At 46.9% G+C, this 25,368-nt stretch overlaps 1 protein-coding gene across 1 annotated transcript in view; it reads right to left on the reverse strand.

The window, feature by feature from the left end:
* LOC149327843 (uncharacterized) overlaps positions 1–24,841 on the reverse strand; it is a 42,824-nt gene extending 17,983 nt beyond the window's left edge. The window contains exons 1-2 of the mRNA XM_089564982.1: positions 24,719–24,841; positions 22,899–22,981 (exon numbers count right to left, since the gene is read on the reverse strand). Of these exons, the coding sequence (XP_089421108.1) occupies positions 22,899–22,981; positions 24,719–24,841 (206 nt within the window). The remainder of the gene's footprint in view (positions 1–22,898; positions 22,982–24,718) is intronic.
* Positions 24,842–25,368: the final 527 nt, after the last annotated feature.

Below are 25,368 nucleotides of genomic sequence, written 5' to 3' on the forward strand. Positions count from 1 at the left end.
TCACGTGCCTCGAATCGAGGAGCCCGTCATGTTTTCAATTCGATGCAGCGTGGCATAACCAGCTTCTAGCATCGCATAGCATTCGGTTTGGTTTGGTTTGGTTTTATGGGGTTTAACGTCCCAAAGCGACTCAGGCTATGAGAGACGCCGTAGTAGAGGGCTCCGGAAATTTTGACCACCTGGGGTTCTTTAACGTCCACTGACATCGCACAGTACACGGAATTCTAGAATTTCTGCTCTAACGAAATTCAACCACCGCGGCCGGGATCGAACCCGCGTATTTCGAGTCAGCAGCCGGGCACCATAACCAAAGAGCCACCGCGGCGGACTAGCATTCAGCGTAAGGCTAGTGCGAGGAAAGTCTACATGAAGAAAACAGAAAATTGGCAGTGGTTTAGCTCTGGTTAAACCTAGAGGATTGCGAAAGCAACGAGGAGAGAGAGAGGCGATGTAGAGCGCGCGGCAGCGGCCCCGGCACGCTAGCTGTGCGCCGCTACTGCGCATGCGCAACTGGCGAGCGCGGCGGCGGCACCTGAGTCACCCCCGCAGCGATGGCGGCGGAGTGCCAGCTGTGCGCCATGTGACATCACTGCTCCTCACGCATGCGCAGTATGGCCTTTCGTTAGCTGTGCGAAATGGCTCGGCGACTCGCGTAGTGTTGCTTTCAGAACAACAACAACAAAAAAAAAAGGCTATCAATTGAACTACATCGGCTTACCAGCATAATTTTGGTGCAGTTTTAGCGCGCCTTCCTTGTAGACAGCCGTAAAGACAATACATCGCGGCAGGTTTTTGCGCATACGTGCATCTATTCTAAAAAATAGAGAAAGGAAATAAATGCAAACATGGCGTCCGCGCAGCGCCTAGCAGTCTCTAACAGGTTAAGTGTGTTCTCATACCTGCCACGAGCCTGATTTGCGGACGTAGCTCTTGTAGTCATGAGATGATCAGCAAGAGAAGGCAGAACCATCGAAAAATTTAGTCATAAATGGTTGTTGCGTTGGCTTGTGTATACTGGCCACCCAGGACGCCATGCTGCGTTGTAGGTTTTTTTCTCTACCAGTGCGCAAGCTTCTTGCCACAATTGTGGTAAGGCAGGGGAGTGGACAGGTGTCTAAGTAATAAAAATAAGAATAGGGGTGCTCATGCGTTCAAAACTTAACTAGGCCTACGAAGGCTCTCATTTTATAGTGTCAAGTGTGAAAGCGGATGCCGAAATTCTCAGGCCGAACACGGTTGTATTTACAGAGCATGCACTCCTTGCCTATAGGGCAACACCATTTGACTTCAGAGCCAGCTAGCGGCGGCGGACACTGCGTCACCGTTCCCGCACTTACTGCAGTCTTGTGACCATTGGCTTACAGATTTTTGCCACGACGAATGATGCGCTGCTCCTCGTTACAACTAGGGCCCCTTTCACTTGTGCATACGCAAGCCAGTATCATCTAGTAGGCCTCCAGCATGAGAGCGGCAGCGTGCTGATCTCAGGGAGTGCAGACCGCATTGCTTTGAACACGTTAGAGTAAATATCGATTTCTGTAATTTTATTTTTTGCACAGGTATCCGCTGCTTCTTACGGTTAAGCACTTAACAGTGCCAGACTGTGATCTGTGCCCCTAAAGGAAAGCCCTAAGGTTTGAGAATTGCGTAGAAGAGGAGCTTATGAGAACTTCCGCTGCTTGGCACGTGAGGTGATAAAACGAGGGATTAGGAGAACGTGTCTGCACCACGTCATGCACCCGTGGAATTGATAGAACACAGTTGCTCACCATGATATGAAAATCTGCGGGTTTCTCTCATAGCGAACAATGAACTGCCCTAAATTAGCACGCTCAGACAATTTCCAACGACAGAGTTATGCAGCATTTCTTAAAAGAAATTAAATGATGGTTGATTTGCGTTGTTAGGCCAGATGCGAATTAGGTGCGCTAAGAATTCGGTTTTCAATTTGGTTTAAGTGTCCAAATCCGGTGTTCAAGGATGGCAGCTGTTCGGATAGCGATAATGAGTTTGGTCATTCTATCCTTAACATTAAGTAAGGAGTCATTAAGGATAGCGTCTGGAGTCGCCTCCAGGTCCTTAGAGAAGCTCTCAGTAACTACCGCGTCCCTGGCTCGGCTGACGAATACTCGAGCTTTGATGTATGCCGCTTCGTTACCAGGGTTCCCCGAGTGAGCTGGGACCCATATCAACTCAACAGTTCTAAGTTTTTTTGTTTGACCCAGTATGTTCATTGCTACCTGAGGAATTCTGCCCCTCGCATAACTGCGTATGACGAATTCAGAGTCGCTTAGTATAATATAAGCGTAAGTGTTAATGATGGCAAGGGTTATAACCGCCTTTTTTAGTAGTGCCGGAGACTATCACTCTGCCTTGCGTGTCCACTGCTGCTAGTGCGAACGCTTGTTTCTGTGGGTATTTTACGGCGTGTACATATACCGCTTGTTCATAACGGCTGTGCATACTGTGCAGAGTTCTTGCCCTAGCTGTGCTGGAAACCGCTCCGGCACAACATGCTCAGCACACTAGTCACCTGCAGACAACCACATTCCAAGAGCTTCCTTTCCAATGTGTGTAAATCGGGAGGAGAAAAACAAAGCTCTTCGGTGATCCTCGGTAGATCGTTTGAATGCGTTCGCATTTTCTGTTGCTGCTGCTTATGTTGTAGCTAATGCCCACATAAGCGGAACTGGCCATTCTCTACATTTATAGACTTTTGGGCGCCCTTATAGCACTCTTGGTGCAGTGGTGCAGCGGATAAGCTATGCAGCGCTGCTCCGGTAAATGGCTGTTTCAAACACAGCCTCTGGTAGGGCTACTGGGACCACCCAGGTAGATATTCCTGAGATACCTTCCGCGACCAATAACTAATTTAACTGCCTCCTCCCACAGTAAGCACTTTTCTCACAATCCGATGGGCAGGTTGTGATGACGTCACAAGATGACGTCATCTAGGTGACCCACCTGCCACCTAGGGTGCTTCTGTAGGAATTTTTCGAGTATTTTTTGCTCACGGTCTACGACACCGGATTTTTTTACGACACCAGCTCCTTAACGTTCTTGCGCTAAGTCACCTAAAGTCACCCAATTTAATGGGCAATGAAACTTCTTTGACGTCCTGCGGATGATCAGGATGTTTGCAGGACATCCAGCGGAGGTTCAGTGCCGATCGCGTACGCACCTGCAACACCTTTTGCAATTGCCTAGAGTCGCGAGACACTTCCGGACGATAGGACAAAATGTTCTGCAAACCGAGAACGTGAAGGACGCGATGAGCGACCGCGGTTTGGCGGCCCTCAACGCCTCGTGCGATCCGCCGCGCTTCATGCCACCACGCTTTATCGGCTCATCCGGTTTGGCCTTATTTCTCTAAGTCTGAACAACGAACGCTTGTTGTGAAGGCAAAATAAACATAAGGAATATCACTCTGAGCCCTGAAAATCGCAGACAGGGTGGAACGTACAAAAGTTCTATTTGGCAATGGCGCGAAAGGTTTAAAGCTCCAATTTTAAGTACAGCCGGCCAACTGTTTAGCTGGCGTGCGCGGCGGCCGCGTTTTCCGTGCTCCTGTAGCTTATGACGCTGCAAACTTGCTAAGATAGCAAATTTAAGCAGAGGCTCACTAAGCCCGTGTTTAATGTTGAGCTTTCCCTAAGTTTGCTTCGTCACTAAGCGCAGGAGCGCAGAAAAGCGGCCGTCGCGCACGCCAGCTAAAGATTTGGCCGGTTGTACAAATTAGCTATGAAGGGAACCGCAGTGGAGGACTCGATATTAATTTCCGCCGCTAAGGATTCTTCAAGGGTCTCTCGGGCGCTGTGTGATTTGGGAAGACGTGCTTCTGTTACATTTCCTTGAGGGTTTGGGAGCCTCGGTGTGCTTTCATGGTCAACAGTAGAAACCACAGTGAATCATTGTACTTTTGTACTTTTCACATCGTGCATTGTGTGCATTGTACTTGCAAGCAGCGAGGTATTAATATCTCGATGTTTGTTTCATTGTTGTCATCTTGCTTTTCAAGCAGCCCTCACCAACGAAATCATCATCATCATCATCATCATCATCAGCCTGACTACTCTCACTGCAGGGCAAAGGCCTCTCCCATGTCTCTCCAATTGCCAGCTACAGCCACCGTATTCCCGCAAACTTCTTAATCTCATCCGCCCATTTAATTTTCTGCCGCCCCCTGCTATGCTTGCCTTCTTTTGGAATCCACTCCGTTACCCTTAGGGACCAGCGGTTAACTTGCCTTCGCATTACATGCCCTGCCCCAATCCCACTTCTTCCTCTTGATTTCAACTAAGGTATCATTAATCCGCGTTTGTTCCCTCACCCACTCCGCCCTCTTCCGATCTCTTAACGTTACACCTATCATTTTTCTTTCCATAGCTCGCTGAGTTGTCCTTAACTTAAGCAGAACCCTCTTTGTTAGCCTCCATATTTCTGCCTCGTAGGTGAGTACCGGTAAGATACAGCTGTTGTATACGAAAGAATCAACACTGCACCAGTTCTAAGGCCAGTACAAGGTTCTCGGGCAGACCTTAAATCTTTTAGCCTCGTCTCCACCACTCTGCTTTTCCTGATCCCTCGTAATCCTGCGTGACGTCACTAGTGGCAGCGTAACCACGATGAAGCAGTATAACTCGCGATGATTGCGACAGCCGGACCGCGAGCAAAAATAGACGTTGTAGGCTTGGTATAAACGTACCAGGCTTGGACGGCGGGCTGCTGGGAGGGAGCGAAATGTACTGCGCTGCATCTGTTTTTCCCGTCAGTTCCTCTTCAGCATCGCCAGCTGCAACGTCAGAAAGAGGCACGTTAACATGCAAGCAAGGAATATTCCCGAAATCTGTTCGTGAAGCACTGTCGCACGGTGATGCCTGTTTCTTAGCTTTCTTCGCTCAATTGTAGTGTACAGAAGTCTAACCGGTCGGTGCGCCTAAATCCGATTCTCTCCCTTGTTCGCAGCATCAACACAAGGCCCAAAAGGCGGAACACTTTATATACTAGGTGTTTCAGGGAAGACCACCAATAATGCTAAAAATATTACAGTTTCCGAGGTAAAGAGGAGCTTTTGGAGCATAGTAATACCGGTGTTAGCGGGCGTCAAAAAATAGGAGATTCATGTCAACTAGCAAAATGATTAGGTAAAGTCTAATAGTTAGCTCTTAACTAAGACAGACAGGCACGGCACCCGCTTGTAGTTAGAAATTTGTAGCCGGCTGTTAAAAATCCAGGGGGGGGGGGGGGCGCTTTGTTGACATAAAGTGCTGTGAGGCAAAAACCTTGAGTGCGGTGTAGCTGCTTGTGTCACTGATGTGTGGATAAGCTTCGCCTCTAAGAGTGGAACGCGAGAGCATCTTGCAACGCTGCCAGGGAGTCCACAGAACGCCATCGCCCGTTCGGCTCTACGCCTTGCTCGTCGGTAAATTGGCTTTTGAGGAAAGGAAATGTATCTGTCTCGCACATCTCCGTGGACACCTGAACCTCGCCGTAACGGGAAGGGAGTAAGATGGGAGTGAACGAAGACATTCCAAACCAGCGAGCTGGCATGTCGGATTGGTAGCGTGCTCGTCTCGCACTCCGGAGACCCTGGTTCGGTTCTCCAGCTAGACCAATTTCGTACTGGGTTTTAGTTATTTATCTGAACTGACTAGAAAGGTTACATCGTGGTGGAGCAGCGCAAAGGACGGGACACAAGAAACAAGGAAAGACGTACACAGGCGCTGACTATCAACTCGTCTTTCCTTCAACGTCAACGTCTTTCCTTGTTTCTTGTGTCCCGTCCTTTGCGCTGCTCCACCACGATGCAACAGCACCAACTAGCCCAGCAACTTGCTCTTCTAGAAAGGTTAATTAGGCTAATTTGTTAATTAAGCAATTAACTAAACTCAGTCCCACTTGGAGCATCACTATACGATTCCGTAGGAAACCGCGACGGCGCGAACAGATCAGCTGCTGTGGTCACTGTGTTAGACCACTGCGTCATCACCGCAGCCAAATAATTGGTTGCATGGCTACCAGCCAAAGTTCAATTGGCCCCGTTTGAAATTCGCGCACTGTGACGTCAAGACAATTTCGACCAATTGAAAAGCGTGACATTTCTGTTGACAACTCCTGCGTACAACTATGAGGCATTAAAGGCTTCCGCCTTAATAATGGCTGTATCACCTTTTAGAATCAGCTTTTTTTTATATATCAGCTTTTACAATTGGCGCACACGCCTCAGCAGCGATCGGGTGCGCAGCACTAATCAGCCGCTTTGGTGTTGCTTTAATTTGTTCACAGCACAAGCGCATGCAGAGGAACATCAACTCTAGGAGTGGGCGGCGGCAGAGGAGGCAACGCCGCAACCTCCAGTTTATTAAGGCGAAAGCCTTTAATGCCTCATGCTGTCGTTAGCAATCCGTGTCGGCAGCCGTGTCTGCGTCCGTGTCTGCGTCCGTGTCGGCAGCCGTGCCGACAGATGTGTCCGCGTTTTGACGGGTGTCCACTGAGATATATAAAACAGTTACTGCGTAATTTCCTTTCCTAAAATACAATTATCATTTTCTTCATTACGGTCTTTCACTCCACTTCCTCCCTTCCTGTACGGTGCGGTTAAGGTGTCCACCGAGATGACTGAGAATTACAGTGCCATTTCCTTTCCTCAAAAAGCGTTGCGTTTAAAGGGCAAGGCATCGCGCCGAACGGGTGGTGGCGTTCCGTGGACTCCCTGGCAGCGCTACAACACGCTGTCGCGTTCCACTCCTAAAGGCGAAGCTTAAGCGCCATTAATTAACAGTCAATTAGTACTAAGTGATTAACCAGTAATTAGCCATTAATTAGTAATTTGTCATTACTTCGTCATCAGTTATGTGTGACGTCATCCAGTGGTGACGTCACCAGTGTGACATAGGCAAAGTGGTGCGGAAAACGCTTTCGCCTCTACGCACTTTAGACAGTCAAAGTGCCCCCTAAATTTTGCGTGCCCAGCACAGGCATTAGTGGATGTGGGCATGATGACCTTTGCATCACTGTGTAGAGCTCGTTCCTCCGTTGCTGTAGCTTGTGAATCTGCACAGGTGGACTTGCTGTGCCACCAACCCACAGCATACAGCATGTGCATGCCGATAACAATGTCGGTGTCGTTTCTTCACGAGTGTAGCTCGTGCATCTGCACTCGCATGGCAGTTTGCACGAGCGTTTGCACGGCAAAGGGTCGGGTTTTCCGACACCGTGTACGAGCTCTTAATGTTTTGTTTGTTATTTTCATTTACTTCTTGAGCTTTGGACGCTCATGCGTTCTATCGCAGTCTGCCCACTTGGTCGCCTAGACGGTGCAAGCAGGTGCATTATCGTTGCCGCCGCAACGAAAACATGTAATACAGATCTTGTACGTAGACCTAAGGGGCTCATGTTAACAAGTTTCAGGACCTGCTGACTCAAATGTCCGTCTAACATTCTTCGTTGCTTCTATCCCTTGTTTCATTCGAATACATTGCTGTTTTGTGTTGTACCAGCAGTTACCTTACTTCTCTTACGCCCTTTTTATTTTTTGTTGGGCACAATGAGATTATTTGTATTATTATTATTATTATGTGTTATTATTATTAGTAATATGCATTAGTATGTATATGTATTGCACCTTTTTTGCTTACCACGTGAGCCAATGCTCCCCTCCCCCGTATATAATACCCTCGACTAGAGGTCCCGAAGGCGCATATTGAATGGATAAATAAAATAATGGGGTTATAGAATTGAACAATATTTGCGTGTTGCACGCACTGCCTCCCCTAGAGGGATCATCACAGGGATAACTGGAGGGATCATGGGATCCATATTGTTTCTTTAGAAGATGCACATAAGACTAGAAACACAGAAGAAAAATTATGGGACGGGTTACTAAGCCTAACTGCATGTTAAAATAACTTATAAGCAAGTATCCCTAGAATCGTTCAGCTATAAGCGTGTATAAAAACATTGCTCTTTTTCGGGATTTCTGTTGATAGATATTTGGATTATTAAAAAGAAAACAGATATCAGATTGAAACTCATCGTGTACGTCCACTATGCCGCTTCTGACGAAAGGGGGCTCAAACGGCAATGGCCAGACGTTTCGAAAATGAGCTATGAACTTAACAGCGTCAATAAGACGTGATACTAGAATTGCTATGAATTAGTCTCAGCGCCGAAATCCCGCTCGATCACTGAATCGATTACTTGATTGGAATGCGGTTGCTGTTCTCCACAAGCCTACTTCTGCCATACAGGCAGCGGAGAAAGTGAAGAGCTTTTCTAGTGAATGTCCCTTTCATAACTTCTGTTTAATAATCTTTATTAACTGCCAGGATTGTTTGATAACAAAAGGTATTAATCATGAAACAATAAGATTTGATGCGATTCTGCATTGGTCTAAGAGACGGAGCCTTGCTCCAAAAGCAAGATGCACTTTAAAGCAGCAACGGCCTGAACAAAAAAAAAAAAAACTAACAGAGGTTTAGCGCTTGTTAAACATAGTGATTCGTGCGAAAGATCTGTTAAGCACGGTTACGCATGGTTAGGTGTTGGAGTCGGTCCGGCGCGCCTAGTCCACGGCAAAACTGAGCGACCGAGCAGCAGCGAAGCAGCAGCGAAGCAGCTGTTGCCCCGCTAGTCACATGGTACAGCAGCGGCGAGGCTCCGAGCGAGCGCAGCTGCGGCGCCTCCCCACAGCGAGTCACGTGGTATGACGTCGCTTGCCCCACCTACGCTCAGCCGGCTCAAGGTCAAACGCGAACCAAACTTGACCTTGGGAGTTATGCGAAGCGTAGAGCTTTCGCTTTAAAACCTTTGTCGCATAGAAAACCTTCAAAGTAACGTTGGTTTGTGGTCACTCGAATGTAAGGAATGGATAATTTTTCCTCACGTGTCCCAAAGACGGAGTAGTATATGCCCAGCAGTAGCAGCAGCAGCAGACAGCAGACGAGGAGGGCCATGAAAACCTTTTGCTTGTTCTCCTCTTCATCTTGGTCGCTGAGAGGAGTTAGAGAACCTTTAATACCGTGGTTACAGAAGACATTGCTATTCATGAACGTAACGAACCTAATCTATTCGCCCCGCCGCGGTGGCTCAGTGGCTACGGCACTCGGCTGCTGGCCCGAAAGACGCGGGTTCGATCCCGGCCGCGGCGGCTGAATTTCGATGAAGGCGAAATTCTAGAGGCCCGTGTGCTGTGCGATGTCAGTGCACGTTAAAGAACCCCAGGTGGTCGAAATTTCCGGAGCCCTTCACTACGGCGTCCCTCATAGCCTCAGTTGCTTTGGGACGTTAAACCCCAATAAAACCAAAACCAAACCTAATCTATTCAGTAAGGCTGAGATCTGGGCGAGTTGGTATGCATTCATACTGGTGAACAGCGCAAAAAAGGCGGGACAACAACAAGACAAGCGCTGACTATCAACTGGGTTTATTGAAGGACGGAAGGGTATATACACAAAAACATAACACAAAGAAGTAAGAGATAGTGTGAAAAGGGCCGTGAAAATCAAAACTTATGTCACATGTGAAGTGATGTAAGCCAATTCCTTGTTGCTAAGTGCCACGGAAGGACTGCTGATGCATTCTACACCTTGCCTGTGGATGTGATGCGCTTCCATTATTTCGCGCGTGAGTTTATCTTTATGGCGGAACAGAACTTCGGTTTTCTTGTACTCCGGTGCGCACTTGCACTTTTTGCAGCGGAACTTTGTGCGCGGAAGCCCGCCGTCCTGTTCCGATTTCCTTTCTTGCTCCCTTTCATGATGGCATTTGCACTTTTGACAATGAGCGGCAACGTGGCTAAGAGTGTCACTTTTCCTTGTGTTTTCATGCTCCATGAGCCTTTTGTTTACGCATCTGCCGGTCTGCCCGAAGTTCTGTTCCGCCATAAAGATAAACTCACGCGCGAAATAATGGAAGCGCATCACATCCACAGGCAAGGTGTCGAATGCATCAGCAGTCCTTCCGTGGCACTTAGCAACAAGGAATTGGCTTACATCACTTCACATGTGACATAAGTTTTGATTTTCACGGCCCTTTTCACACTATCTCTTACTTCTTTGTGTTATGTTTTTGTATATATACCCTTCCGTCCTTCAATAAACCCAGTTGATAGTCAGCGCTTGTCTTGTTGTTGTCCCGCCTTTTTTGCGCTGTTCACCAGTATGAACTAATCTATTCAGAAACATGGGCCGTTGCTTCACTCAGTATTTGGGGAGCGTTACCGTCTTGACTGTGCTTCTCGCCTTTTGAGCATCGCCATGAGTTCTTACTCACTCGTTTCTCGTGATCTACGCATGGTGGGACTCATTTCAGGCTTCGCTCCCCCCCCCCCCCCCCCCCCCCCCCCCCGCCTCCGCACAGCTTGGGAGTGCCTCCTCCTGTTATTCCTTTTCCGTACACAGCTGCGCCTAGCATTAAACGCCTACTGCCAGGCTCCCTTTGAGTCCTTAAGGATCCAGGTCAGGAAACATTGATTACAGAGTGGGCCTAGTTTTCATAGCCCAATGTCCCCACTGTCCTTCAACAAATGTGGAGCTACATAATTTTCACCTTCGGCTTATCTCATTTCCCTTCCTTGCTTGCGGACAAGCTTCAGTAAAGCATTATACGAGCTACCAAGCCTTCTACCACACCACACCACACCAGGCAAGCGCATTCTTTTTCAATTGTGCTGTAAGCTTGTTCCCTCGAAGTAAGCTTCCTGCTGACAAACAAAATGGGGTGTTCTTCCCCTTTGTCGTTTTCTTGCCGTAGTACCACACCCATACCTCTTTCGCTAGCGTCACACTGCACCAGGAAAGGCCTCGCGTAGTCTGGGGTGGCCAGCACAGGCTGAGTTGTCAATGCCAGCTTCAGGGACTCAAACGCTTGACGTTTACGATCGTCCCATACAATGTTATTGGGCTCCTTTTTCTTGAGGGCATCCGTAAGTGGACTCGCCTTTTCCGAGAACCTGGAGCTACTAAGTCTTTGTCTGAAGGAGGCGTCAGAACCACGAGGCGCGATAGACGTCGGTTGTCTTATAATGCCTGGGCGTAGCGTTAATATACAGGGCGGGTCACGTAATACGGAGCAAGATTTTCAAAAGCGCCTAGCCCTGCGTACAATTGGGCCCAGCTGGATATTAAGGCATCGGTGTTGTTTTTTAGGGACAGCGGGGCAAAGCGCATAACTTTTTTACTTATCGTCATATAAATATGAAGCACATAAACGAATTATTTTCCTATTTAGGTCACAAAACACGTGCACTACAATTCAGCTTCAGGCTGATTAAGGTCTTTCACAACCACTGAAAGAAAAATGCGAAGTGAGCCTTGGTTAACCAGAAAGCAGTCAAATAGCGTCGAATTTCTCCATACCACTTTTTTAGGCAACGCGCTGTACAACTAGTTAGGCACCCTGGATTACCGCAAGTGCTGTTTATTGCAATTAGCTATTCGTGTTAACAAATGAGAAGCTTAAGAAGGCCCCTGGAGTTCTTACGACTGACTTATATTAGTAAAAGGCTACATGCAATGCGACAGCGTGGTGCACTCTATAGATAGCTTTGTCTCTTTTCCAACTCTTCCCTTCATAGAGTCCACCCTATGTGAAGAAGAATCTGTGCGCGTAATTTTGAGAACGCAAAAATACGCCTACGCAGACTTGAAGGCATAGCTGCATCAGAGCGATGAATCCCCTAAAGGGAATCTGAAATGGTTTTCTGAGAATTCGAATCCACAGAGCTCCTGGGTAAAGCATGCAAAGTGTTTTTGCACTAGCATTTGAAATTTTCACGTCATCATCGATTAAAACCGCAACCAAGGTCGGGCTTCTCCTCACTGCGTTGGGCAAGTGCGAGGAAACTCATTGTGACGTCATTATCGCTGAAATTTTAGATGTCCGCAGCATTCGCCTGCATAATGCTGTGCGTCGCCCGATGTCGTAAAACAATGCTTTGTGAGATTCACGTTCAATGGCGTTGGTTCTTTTCCATAAAACGCCTCTTTCTTCGCTGGAAACGTAGCGCTGTCGTATGTGACGTCACCATCGGGTCCTCTGCCCTTTGCTGTGCACTGCAGAGAAGCCTCAACACTGACGCCGTTTTATTCGGTGATTACGCCGCCATTTCAAAAGGTAGGGCAAAACGATTTCGTAGGCTTTAACTGCATGTGTCACACATTCGGACCATATAAACTCATTGAATTCTAAAACCTCCTCAGTTGCACTGCACAAAGCGTATGGTGCGGCTCAGACATGGAAGAGCGAAAATGATCACCCCAAGGCCAATATTTATCTTCCAAGGTGGCATATGCCTCTTTGTGGGGTTCCGCCGAAGAAAGGTTATCGCGGCGCTATTAATTTAAACCGCGGCGCAATACTTACAGGCGTGCTGCCGGTGTGAAGAAAAAGAAAGGAATGAAGGTCACGCAGTCGAAACTGTTTCGCGATATATTTCCATAGAAAATACATTTATAGAATAAATTCAAGCCGACGACTTAGTCGGGCAAGCAATTTAAATGTACCATAAAGCACCGCGATCCCTTTGTAGTTTTTTAGAGAAGGAGTTGCGTGCTATGTACGCCATATTGCAGAAAAGATTGTCCGGCAAGTGGGTAGATGCTTTAAAGGTACACTAAAGAGGATTCTGAGGTCGTATTTTTACAGAGGGAACTGGATCTACACGCTCAGAGCATTCTTAGAAACTCCGAATTATTGTCCTGTGCGGCCGTTGTCCCTATTAAATCGAACTAAACGGCCCGGCTCCCACCTTATATTTTTTTTTTAATTTACCTCTGAAAGTAGGCGGAGTCAACCAACACGTGGAGTGCCTTTCAGCCAGTTGTTCTTGAATTTATTTAGTTTTTTAAGTTTTTGTGAAGAAGTAGTTTACGTCTCAGACAACGTAGCTGAAAATTAGGTCCACGGAAATAAAAATACGCGTGGATTTTTGCTTTACGGATCACTCCGCCGACAGCAGAGTGGCAAGCCGCCACGTGATTGGCTTAAAAGCTCTCCAGTCGTTGGTTGACTCCTCCTTCTTTCGGAGGTGACTTAAACAAAAACAAAGGCGGGAGCCGGGACTGTTAATTCGATTAAATAGAGAAGTCGACCTCACAACAGAATAATCCGAAGTTTCTAAGAATGCTTGGAGCTTGCAGGTCGAGTTCGCGTGGTAAAAGGACGAGCTCAGAATCCTCTATTAGTACACCATTGATGAGCCGCCGCTCGAACACCACGGCGATGCGCAAAAAGTGCCCCAGAAAGCAACATGCTGCTCACTATAGAGTGCAAGCAGTGCACGGTAGAATTTTCTGACGCGTGTGTCATCGCTGAGCGCAAGGAAAAAGCCACTAGGAAGATTTCTCAGCATTTCTGATCAAAAAGACCTATGAACATTGTCTGAGCGAGCCATCGGTATCATTTACGAAAAAAGAGCTCGCATATCTGGCCAATCAAGCGCCATCACTGGGCCCACGTATCATTACCTACCGATGCCTTTTGTGTCAACATTTGCCCTTTTTCTTTTCTTTCTGCTCCTTGCTATGTATATCAGCCAAGTGATGCGCGATAAAACTGCATTTGCAATAGCTCCGTTACGGTGTCTGCTTGTTCCGTCCTGTACATTGTTTCGTAGGTTTTGTATCAAGAAAATGTGATGAAGGACAGCACATCAAAACCACATTTATGGACAAAGCTCCATGAATTGTGAACTGAACAAATATTACTTGATATGGAAGACATGTTTTGAAAGTACCCATGAAAACTATGAAAGCTGCAGAGGACAACAGCGATATCCTGTTCGTAAGATAGGATGCGCTTTTTTGAAGCACCGAGGGAAGCACGTCTCTGCTTATCATTTTTCACCACAGTACAAGTGACTTTTCGTATTACTCCGTGTCCGTCTCCGCGAATAATACCAGTGAAGCGGAGAAAGATCGAAAGCGAATAAAAACAGCGAGAGAAAGCAGAGGCAGCTATATTCTCTTAGGTCGAAGATGATCAGATGTCACAGTCAGTAATGTTCTTATTTTCGTGCCCGGCACATTGAACATTACTGCGACCACAACGAAAAGCTGTTTTGAGCGAAAGCTCTACTACTCGAGGTACAACTCAGAGTTTAACCTGGCTCTGCGCGTTTGACCTTGAAGCCCGACCAAGGTCGAACCAAGCACACACCCTCAAGAATAACAATGTATGACTATATGTATTGCTGCGCATAGCCAAGATATACTTGTATGGTGTGGTCTTACCTAATGACCAGCAACTACGTGACGGATGACTAGTGGTCACTTAGGCTTTAATTTTGATCGTCAGAGCTTCGATTCACATCGCCTGATGTGACGTCATGCGATGGCGTAACAATGACGTCGCACTATTCTTCGATATAAAAACCACCCGCGTTTCTTTCACTCGTCTACAAGGTTCAGCCGGGTTGAACCTCATCCAATTGCGTGAATCGACAGACCATGCGTAAAGACCTCGATTCTTTCCTTCGCTTATCCCATTGTTTGGCATGTTCCGGTCAAGGAAGGTGGAGCTTGCATATTTATTATATTAGATGTTTTATTATATTAGATTTATTATATTAGATATTAGATTTATTATATTAGATATTTATTATATAGATGGCGAGATCCGCGGACCGGTTACTCGAGGCGCTAGCTGCTCATGCGCAGACGGCGCCCAGGGGCGCACACTATCCACTGAGCCGGCGCAGCTCGGTTGCCATTGAAGGAGATCACGATAGCGGATCGCGAGGAGATAAATTTATATTGTTCTCAGATCTGCACGGGAGCGGTTTTGGCCCGCATTGTTGATAACCCGGAGATAAAAACACGAAGGAAAAATCTAACCTCAAAATGAACGCCACTAAATACCTGTGCCGAAATCGGCATATCGGCGGCCGGTATTCCAATCACTGCGATATGCGAAGAAAGGAATTGCGGACCGCGCATAGCTTTGGGACTAGCCAACCAGATGTTGGTCGGTATGGCCTGTGCTATTTGCAATGTAGCTTCTCTCGCCGGGTTGACCGATTCGCCGTGTCATATGTCTAAGATCGAGCGAACAGTTGACGCTGGCGTGATATTACTATAATTGGAACGGTGTACGGCCGTGACTTTTGCAGGAAAGTATCTGGGAATCTAGTCATTCCGCCAGCAAAACAAGGTCATCGATCAAAAGAGCTACCACGTGACCACAGAACAAGGAAAGAGCGTGTGGGTGCGCTAGAAGACGTTCCCAAGCTTGCGTGCGCATGAAGGGGCATGCAAAACGCACATTTCCTTAATGAAACTGATTTACTCGCAACAAAAAGACACAAGAAAGGAGTGCTTCCGCATCTACTTACGTTGCTCGAACGTGCTGACTGTTTAAAAAATGACAAACATAAGTTTTGCTGAAAGTGGTGTTTTCTCTGTTTTCAAACTGTAGGTAACACTAGTTAAAGACAAACATTTCGATATGAAAGTGACGTAATTGTTTTTTACTGAAATATTAGTTTCTGAAACAAGCTATTCGCTCCACTAATCCGGATAGAACAGCGGGGTCTCATATTGAAGCAATGCCACCGCTATGCTTTCGTTTGCCAAAAGCGGGGTTGCCAATCAAAAAATTTCATTACTAGTATAGGCGCGCTTCGCTTCATCTGTCGCTTGTCGTAACGCTCTCGCTAAGTAATGCTAAACATGCGCCAATCATTCGGCTGAGGTCCATACGGTCCCACAGCCGCCAAACGATGGCGTCTCTCTAGAATAAGAATAGTCAGCACGAGAAGTGCAAGCATGAAATGACTTATGAATGTTTTACCAAAGTGGAGCCGAACCAGGTTCCGAAAAGGTACGGCAAGTTAGGCAGCGTCGTGACAAACAACCCTCTACAGCTGGAGTAGAGGCCTAATTTGCTAGGGTAAGGGTGCGGGCTAGTTGGTGATCCATAACATATAAATACCAGCGCAAAACAGCAGGACACACGACGAAGAACGAGGACACAAGCGCTTGTGTGTCCTCGTTCTTCGTCGTGTGTCCTGCTGTTTTGCGCTGGTGTTTATATGCAATTTGCTAGGCCCTTCATGCAAGACGAGTTCGGAAAGCCTTGCTGCCTGTGCAATAAATACACCGTTACACCTGTGACCTCCCGAGTGTGCACGAAAGACACTAGGAAATACTCTCATTGTGTCATTGTTTTCATAGTGAGTTACGACGTGAGCATCATTACGAATGCTCTCACACATCAAATACAACCACCGTAAGGATTTCTGACTAACTTTTTTTCGGTGTATTATACTATTGGTATCTTATTTCAATCTGCAGGACCCGATCGAACATGAGCCAAGCTAGTACGGTTCACTGTGTCTGTGTTAAATGACTTCAGGGTACGTTGCAGATTTTATTTCGGTTATTCTCGCATATCGAAATATACAAAGCGAAAGAAAGGCAAAACTCAGGACCAGGGAACAACTACCGTCGACCCTGTCTGGCCTCGCGGGACTGCGCTCGTATGCATTAATTTCAGAAGCATGCGTTTCAGGGAAACAGTGTGCTCACCTTCGATAAAGGAGCTGCGGTCAAAGTCTGTAAGCAGAGGAAAGAGGTGTTTTTGAACCACGCTGGTCGACATGAATTTGCTCAAACGTTAGGGAACAGGCGGAAGAGAGAGGATGGTATGAGCAGTCGCGAGAGTTTTCGACTTCGCTCACGAGACGCAGAGAGGGGGTTATTGATATTCAAGAAATCTGTTCAGTGCGTGTCGAATAAAGAGCATATTTCGCTTTAAGTCTGTTGTTCTTAGCGCCTGACACGTTTTCCAGAAGCGCTTGTCCTATCTCATCTTTTTTTCTGCGTACCTATCTAAACAACATTGTCTCTGCTATGCTTCAATTTCATATCACAGCTTGCTGCAGCAGGTTGACCAAAGATGAACACGACGCTCCCCTTCCTAGCACACGCTGTCATGGCAAACGCAACGGCGTTGGCCAGATGTCCGGTTCGACTGGCGGTGCAGCTCACCTGTGGGGTCCTACTCGAGGCCGCCTTTGAAACATATGCGTAAGCCTAGTATTGTTTCCAGTATGACTTCCACACAACCCAAACCAACTTGTTAAGTAACAAGCCTTTCGTGCCAATGATTAGGCGCATTTCTACGTAGCTTTCAGTAGCTGTCAAACATTGCGACACGAAACGCTGAAACAACGCACAGACACGAAGTTTACGCGCAGCTACGTATCTCTGTCAGGAGCATATTACGCACACAGAGAAATTTAAAAAACTGAATCTACGCCCAGCTTATTGTCCACATATCGCAACCGCAAGAAACCCAGAAAGGCCTGACGCGTGTATTTACGAAGACCTATAGAATGTAGAAAAAAAAGCAATAACGAACGTGCATAATGGGTGAGAACCACGTAGAATAAAGCGCCAGCTTATAAACTTCGGGCTTATACAGGACATTAGTCGCCTGGAAAGTGCCTCAGATGGTTACGCCAGCGCCCCGGGAAACAAGAATACGAGGCCTTTCGCTCATTTTTGCAGCTAAGACCGGCTAGCGCCAAATCGCTGCCTTATCTGCCATCGTTGTGGATGTCGAAATCGGCAAGCGCACTGAATAACATACTCATTTAAGTTGATGCCAACATGCCCTTTTATTGTGGTTCGTTCTAACAAGAAACCTCGGCGCCACCGCTACATGTTCATTCTTGCACTCCCTTTCAGTACGTAGATAGCGATTAAGGCAGAATCCCCTAACCGATCAATTATTCAATCGAATTCATCTATACTCTTTTTGAACACTGAGGGTACCACGTTGGAGCCCGTGCTAGTCACGAACTAATTTCACAGAATTTGTGCGGGGTTGTAACATCCCGAAGCGACGCACGGGATGGACACCGTAGTGGAGGGCTCCGGGTTAACTTATACCACCTCGGGTTCTCTAATCTGCGCTGACATCGCACAGAACACGGGTCTTTTTGCATTCCGCCGCCATCGAAATGTGGCCGCCGCGGCAGGGATTCACTCCCGCGACCTAGGGTCCAGCAGCCGAACACCGAAGGCGCTGTGCGCGGGCTATGACAATACAAAGGCTATAAAAATGCGAATACGGCTTCTATTTCACTTTATATTAGGCTTCATTACCTGGTCAGTATAGTTTGCTTCCCAGGGAGGAGAGGCTCACTCTGGTTAGCGAAAGCAGTGCACTTGAACCACTGCCATAGAGCGCCCAAATTGATGGGCACGGACACTCAAAGAAGGAGACTCGAATACGCCGCTCTTGCAGCGTGACTGATCAGTGCTGGGTGAGTTGGCTCCACCGTGTAGGAAAACTTGTCGCTAACCTCTTCCGCAGTTTAGCTACGTCTGAAGAGCTTCGCTATCCATGCGGGGAGGACGTTAGAACAGCCTTTCGAATTCACGAGCGGCGACTCGGTTTAAGTTGTTCGCGTGGCCGCGACAAAATTTTCTGAATTACGACACAGAGCTGCGCACATAGTGGTGTCGTCCGAATCACCATTCTGTAGTACATGTTGGTCACAGAGAATTTGACATCATGACTGAGTGTTTAAACCCCAATTTTTTTTTGTATTGTAACGGGCCAGTTATAAAAAACCCTGATGGCGTTTCCGTTGCAAGCCCGTAATTTCGCTCTGTATTGGATTGGCTTCGCGCGCTAGGTATGGCTTGCGCGTTTCAACAGGTACTACGCTTGCCACGGGCCTTATTACCGTAAATAGATCAAGGCAGTTCCCAGCAAACGTCGATGTCTGCCTGTTGTCATTGCCTCGATTTAGTTTCGCCTGTGGCCATCTGACATAACCGGCGAATAGCGGATAAAAATATTGCACTTTCGCGAAGACAGGTAACAGACTGCATGCGCCGCTGAAAGCAGTGTAGTGCATCTAGCTATGAATGATGGCCGCCTGCAGATAGCGAACGCGAAGGAGCTCTACCCTTGGGCACAAAGGCTTCTCTGGGAGAGTATTGCACGATTGCATTGACTCCGGGATAGCACGGATGTGTTAACCCGACCGAACACGAAAGGGAAGGCAGTTACATAGCAATTTAAGCAGCTCAGTAACGTTAAGGAACCTTCCGCAGTGGTGGCCTATTCATTTAAGATATCGCCTTGCATGCGGGAGGTCTGGGGTTCGTTCCCCAGTAACCCCGGGTACCAACCGGTGATGCAATGGATACAAGCTCTCGCCTAGCCTGGCGCTCGGATTATTTGGGGTTAAATGCTCCGAAAATAGTTCTTTGGCACTGCCCTGCGTAGAGGACAAAACTTTGTGTCATGGCGCTCTTTCGCCACCAATGCCGTTGGGCCATAAAAATGCATCATCAACATCATCTTCACCAACATCTACATTGAGGAACTTTAGCGAACGACTCTCTTTCTCTTCATGGCTTCTGCCAAAACAGAGAAGTCTGGACCCTCTTCGTGCTAAGAAATGAAGTTATCATCTGTATCGTGCGCAATTTTCAAATGCGCTAAGTAAGGTCGGTAAGCCTTGATTATACCCGCCTAAGATTCATGCAGCAACGTCTTGGCCACAACGCTTAACTTTTTTTTCGTTATCACACTCTTAATAATAGCGGCACACGCAAACGTCTTCCTCGTGCACTTTGTTCACGAAATGAGCACGAACCACCTGCTTGAATCTCTCGGTGTCTCTACCTGCGCTGTCAGAAACGAACTTCGCGGGAAGCCTTTTTTTTTTCATGTGTAATAATAATCATCATCAGCCTGACTATGCCCACTGCAGGGCAGCGTATTCGCCAACTGCAGCCTGTACAGCCACAAGGCTTGAAACCACGGTGAATTGATCACGGTGACTGAAGATTTCACAACGGCTTACCTAAAAGGGATAATAAATCCCTAAATAATGCTTAAAAGTTTATACCAACGTATTGTTACTAACCATGTAATATTTAGTTTAAATTCAAAACTGATATTCCAGCGCTGTGAATAATCTGTGTTAAAGTATGCAGGAAATGTTTTTTAAATCTTAAACGGCGTTATATGCCACTAAGCATCACGATTTGCGACCTAAAAGTGGTAAAAATTAAGAAATGAAATAAAAAAAACAATAAAATTACAGTACAGAGAGCGGAGTCGAACGGCCGACCTTCCATACGCAACACGTGCCTCTAATCCACTGCGCCATAGCGGCGATGTCAAGCCGTCGTTCTGAATGAATATTTATAACCAGCCTTAATGGTGGCTGCTACCTGCCGGTGGGCGGCGCTGTCATCGCTGGCTGTACCGGCTGCATTTGGCGAACACGCGGCCCAGGGCCTCTCCCATGTCTCTCCAATTAACCCTGTCCTTCGCCAGTTGCGGCCATCGTGTCCCCGCAAACTTCTTAATCTGGTCCGCCACTTAACTTTCTGCCGCCCCCTGCTACGCTTGCCTTCTCTTGGAATCAACTCCGTTACCCTTAAGGACCAGCGGTTGTCTTGCCTTCGCATTACATGCCCGTCCCAAGCCCATTTCTCTCTCTTGATTTGGACTAGGATGTCATTAACTCGCGCTTGTTTCCTTATAAACTCTGCCCGCTTTCGGTCTCCTAGCGTTACTCCTATCATTTTTCTTTCGATAGCTTGATCTGCTGTCCTTAACTTAAGCTGAACCGTTTTCATTAGCCTCCATGTTTCTTCCTCACAGGTGAGTACAGGTAAAATACAGCTGTTGCATACTTTAGCAATAACTCCAGTGTTCCTGCAAAACCTTAGCTGAAAGGCTTCAGCTAGGACTAAACACCAAAGCTCATTGTTTGCTTAAGGCAGGGCAAATATCATGCTACCGTGTGAAGTGAATGAGCACGGAGGTATTTGCCGTCACCCGTAACAAGCAAATTTCTCAACCCGAGACAGCAAAGGTGAATCTGCTGGCCTTACTCACCACCCATAGCAGTCGTTGTTGTGCCCTTGCAGAACGGTCGTGGCTGTGTGCTTCTTCTTCTTCTTCTTCTTCTTTCCTATTCTATTCTTTCCTATTATTTCTCGTCTTCTACCGCAGCTGAGCGGGTTGAGCCGACAGGGCACGCTCGTATCGCAACTATCGAATCACGTGACTCGCTCCGCCCCGCCCGAGCTGCGTATGCGGTCTCGACGGCACTCTCGCAAGCGCCAGAAATCACGTGACGCGCATTTGGGTATATAAAAGCGTGTGACGTGTGCGCATCTTCGTGTGCTTACCTTAAGAGAGGTTTCGTTCATCTTACTAAGTTCATCCGGCTTGAAACATAGGTAATCTTTTTTGTACCTTTTACTGTTCAGTTTGGCAGCTCGCGCAATCCTCCTTCTCCCCCTCTTACCCGTACATAGTACAGAATAGCAAGCCGGAGAATAATCGTTCACGCCGAGTCTTCAACTATTATTTGTAAATAAATTTCACCGTTTCAATTTAACCGCGACAGCCATATGCGACCTACTCTGCGACACCCGCAAAGACTATTACTCAATCTGTATTTTGTCAGCCCCTATTTTTCGGGCCCAAACATGGAGGTCAAAAAGGAGGGTTGAAATAAATCTGAAGACTTTGTAGCCTGCATTGGAAAGAATTAGCGATAACAATCAAAGACGAAAAGAACATTATGGATCACAGAATAAGCTGCCGGTAATGATATCCTAGCGCAGATCAATGGGGGAAAATGGGCTTTGGAGGACGAAGTCAGGGGGAAAGGGGTTGTGCACAAAGGCTACACATACAGGGTGTTTCACCTAAGACTTTCTGCAATTTTTAAAAATAAGTTATTTGAATTAGATGCGCGCTTTTTCTGGCATAACATTGTCAGTGGTGTAGTACATCATAATGCAGCTAAGACGTGCTAACTAGCAGGCTTGTTAACCAATATTTAATAGTTAACTTTTAAACTATTACCGTTGGGCTCCTTAATTATTGAGAGGCATGTAGCCCACCGTAAGTAATACCCACATCAGTTTTTAGAATTTCGAAAACGCGGTTACCCTTGGCGCTGTGGCCCAACAAATTTCGCCTACATCGCGCCAAAATACATGCGGTTTGAGAAGCTTGAAGGCAAAGCAACCTCTCCAGTGAACCTAACTAGCCGAAATAGCCAAAATTTGTTGGGCCACAGCGCCGAGGATAATCGCGTTCTCGAAATTCTAAAACGGATATGGACATTACTTACGGTGGGCTACATGCCTCTCGATAATTAAGGAGCTCAACGGTAATAGTTTAAAAGTTAACTATTAAATATTGGTTAACAAGCCTGCTAGTTAGCACGTCTTAGCTGCATTATGATGTACTACACCACTGACATGCTATGCGACAAAAAGTGCGCATCTAATTCAAATAGCTTATTTTTAAAAATTGCAGAAAGTCTTAGGTGAAACACCCTGTATATGCCTTAGAGGAATATATACGGCTAATACGCATATGCTAGAGGCAATATTCTATGCGTATTAGCCGTATATGCGTATAGCTTGTGTATTCTATTCGTATCGCCTATATATGCGTATTATGCTCTAACGCATATATGTATATCGCCTTTCCGCACAATTTCACTCTTAGCCCGGCGCATCTTTACTGTCCAGGTTTTTAGCGCAGATTGGAGGCTTCCGCGTTTATTTTAGGCATCACTGCCATATTCTGATATAAACTCCAGAAGAACTCATTCTCTTCAAGGAAGGGCGTAAGACAGGGAAATAATCTCACAAAAGCTTGAATTTGGTGGAATTTTGTGAGGTGATTAGTGGAGAAAACATGAACACTGCTGAATTTAGCACCTAACGAGAGAAAGTGAAACGGTAGGCGTAGAATATATGCGAAACAAAAAATTCAAGCAACGTGCCACCACCGAGAAGCACAGGTAATCGGCACAATATTGTAAAGGGGTGGCCTCACTCTGGTTCTTCGTAGGACCGGTTTCTCCAACATACTACCAATATTGGGCCGATTACCTATGCTGCTTGGGCAGCCTTGGAAGGAAGGAAGGGTTGAAATAAGTCGCGAGATGCTGGAAGTTCACCTTGTGCAGTTGTGACTGCGGATCACCAAAATAAACGAAAAATCATCAGGACAATAAGATTAGGTTCACGGACATTCGACATAGGCAGCAGCTCTCAAGTATGCGTCAGAAAGAAAGTAAATACCGCCTGCCCCAACCTCGCCTCTCTCTTCGCAGCCACGCTCCGGAGCACTTACCACGACCATGTGCTCGCACTGCCATTTTTTTTTTCGTCATTCTTGCCAAAGGCTGCTAACAAGTGGGACGGCCTGCTCCAGTAAATTGCTGCAATCGCCTACTTCTAACCGCTTCTGGATCGGTTGATACTTTTTCTCACACACACAAACAAAAATTGTGTGCCGATGTTCAACGTGCTTACAAATGTCTGTGTTTATTATCTATACGCTTTAAGTATTCCCTTATGTAGCAATCTCCGGCGTGGACTGCTAAGATAATAAAGTGCAGTGAAGCTGTATCTTGTCAGCACCTATTTTTCGGGCCCAAACATGGAGGTCAAAAAGGAGGGTTGAAATTTATCTGAAGACTTTGTAGCCTGCAATGGAAAGGAAATTATTAGGGGTAACAATCAAAGACAAAAAGAGCATTATGAATCACAGAATAAGCTGCCGGTAATGACATCCTAGCGCAAATCAATGGGGGAAAATGGGCTTTGGAGGACGAAGTCAGGGGGAGAGGTGTTGTTGAGATCGTTTGCGTTTTCATTAAGTTGATAGTATAGAGGATGTTGCCATACTGGCATAACTGAAGAGAATATTGAGATGGCATTGTGCTGCGGTGGACGTATTTTGGTTGATGATGATGACTGCGACGAGAGAAATATTTTAGCTGTTCTTCCCTAAACATAACGACCTCATTATTTTCGTTTTTCTCGTCATTTGAACATACGTCTTGTTTCCTTTCTTCGCCCTCGTGTAACACCCTTTTTTCCCCTTTATTTTCTTTTGTCTGGCCTGTTCATACTCTCACCACTTATGAAATTTGTTGCGAGATCGAGAGATAGAGAAACAACTTTATTGCCGTAGAATATTGGGATCTAGGGCAGGTGGGCTTGGTGTGGCCCTTGGTGGGGGCGACTTCCTGAGCCCATGAAACGAGTGCTAATTGGATGGCCTTGTCTGTGTGTGTCTGCATGTTTGCATTTTACCGTGCCACGTATGTGTTTGTACTTTGCCGAGCAGCATCTACGTATATTGCGTGTTCGTCGGCAAGGTATGTGGCGTCTAGCTTTCAGCTCGCGGAGCTTATCATGGCGGCCAGTTAGCATGTTTTGGAGATATGTTTTATGACGAGGCGGCTGTGAACCCCTATCCGAATTGGAGCCGTGGGGTGGACGTCGCCTATGGGGTTGACGCTGATGTGGTCAAGTGTGAGCCGACGGTGCTTTGGTGCGGGAGAGGCGGTGGATTTGGGCGGTTTTCTGTGCCTCTATGAGTTCAGTGAACGTGTTGTAGATGCCGAGTTGGAGGAGATGCTGTGTGCTGGCGTACTGGGGCAGCCTCAGTGCCGCTTTGTACTCTGAACGTAAAATACCGTTCACTGCAGCTTCCTCGTACTTCCAGCGAAGTTGATAGTAGGGGTAGGAGTCGACTGTCCTGCTAATGAGCAAAGCTTGCGTGAGTCGACAGAGGTCGTTGTCCTTCATACCCCTGCGGCGGGTGCTGATGCGGCGGAGGAGGCTGTTGATCTGATTGGCTATGGTGCGGAGGCGCTGAATGGCCTCAGAGTTTTGCTTGCTGTTCTGTATTAGTATACCAAGAACGGGGATGATCCGGACCGGTGGTATGGGATGTACGTCGACTTGGAGCACAATTGGCTCTTGCGGGTCAGGAAGTGGCAGGCAACTCGTCTGTCCCTGATGGCCAATGATTCGGACATTGCGGGGGAGCACATGGGCACGAAATATGTGAAATATACGTGCAGTGCAAGCGCTGCGCATAGAACTCAGATGATGTGCTTCTAAAAAAGGTTATTTTCCTGTCTTTTTCACCATTATCCTCACTTCACAAATTGAAAAATAAAAAGAAAAACTGCTCCTTTCTTTTTTCCTGCCCTGCTCACTAAGCGCTCAGCATGCGCGCAAACAAATGCGTTCAGCATGCGACGCATTTTAAACCACCGTTCTTGCTTGCGCGATTTATTGCTGTGCTTTCAGTGTCCACGCGCTCAGCAATGAGCATTTCTTGTGTGACAATGAGCGTCTGGTTTTTTGAGCAAGACTCTTCGCTGATGTCGCAGAGTAGATCGCTTATGGCTGTCGCGGTTAAGTTGAAACGGTGAAATTTATTTACAAAGAATAGTTGAAAGTTCGGCGTGAGCGATGATTTTCAGGGCTTGCTATTCTGTACTATGCACGGGTAAGATGCGGAGAAAGAGGACTGAGATAGCTGCCGAAGTGAGCAGAA

This window comes from Amblyomma mixtum, chromosome 10 (genome assembly GCF_055824585.1).
Source record: "Amblyomma mixtum isolate Tamu chromosome 10, ASM5582458v1, whole genome shotgun sequence".
NCBI classification, from domain to species: domain Eukaryota; kingdom Metazoa; phylum Arthropoda; class Arachnida; order Ixodida; family Ixodidae; genus Amblyomma; species Amblyomma mixtum.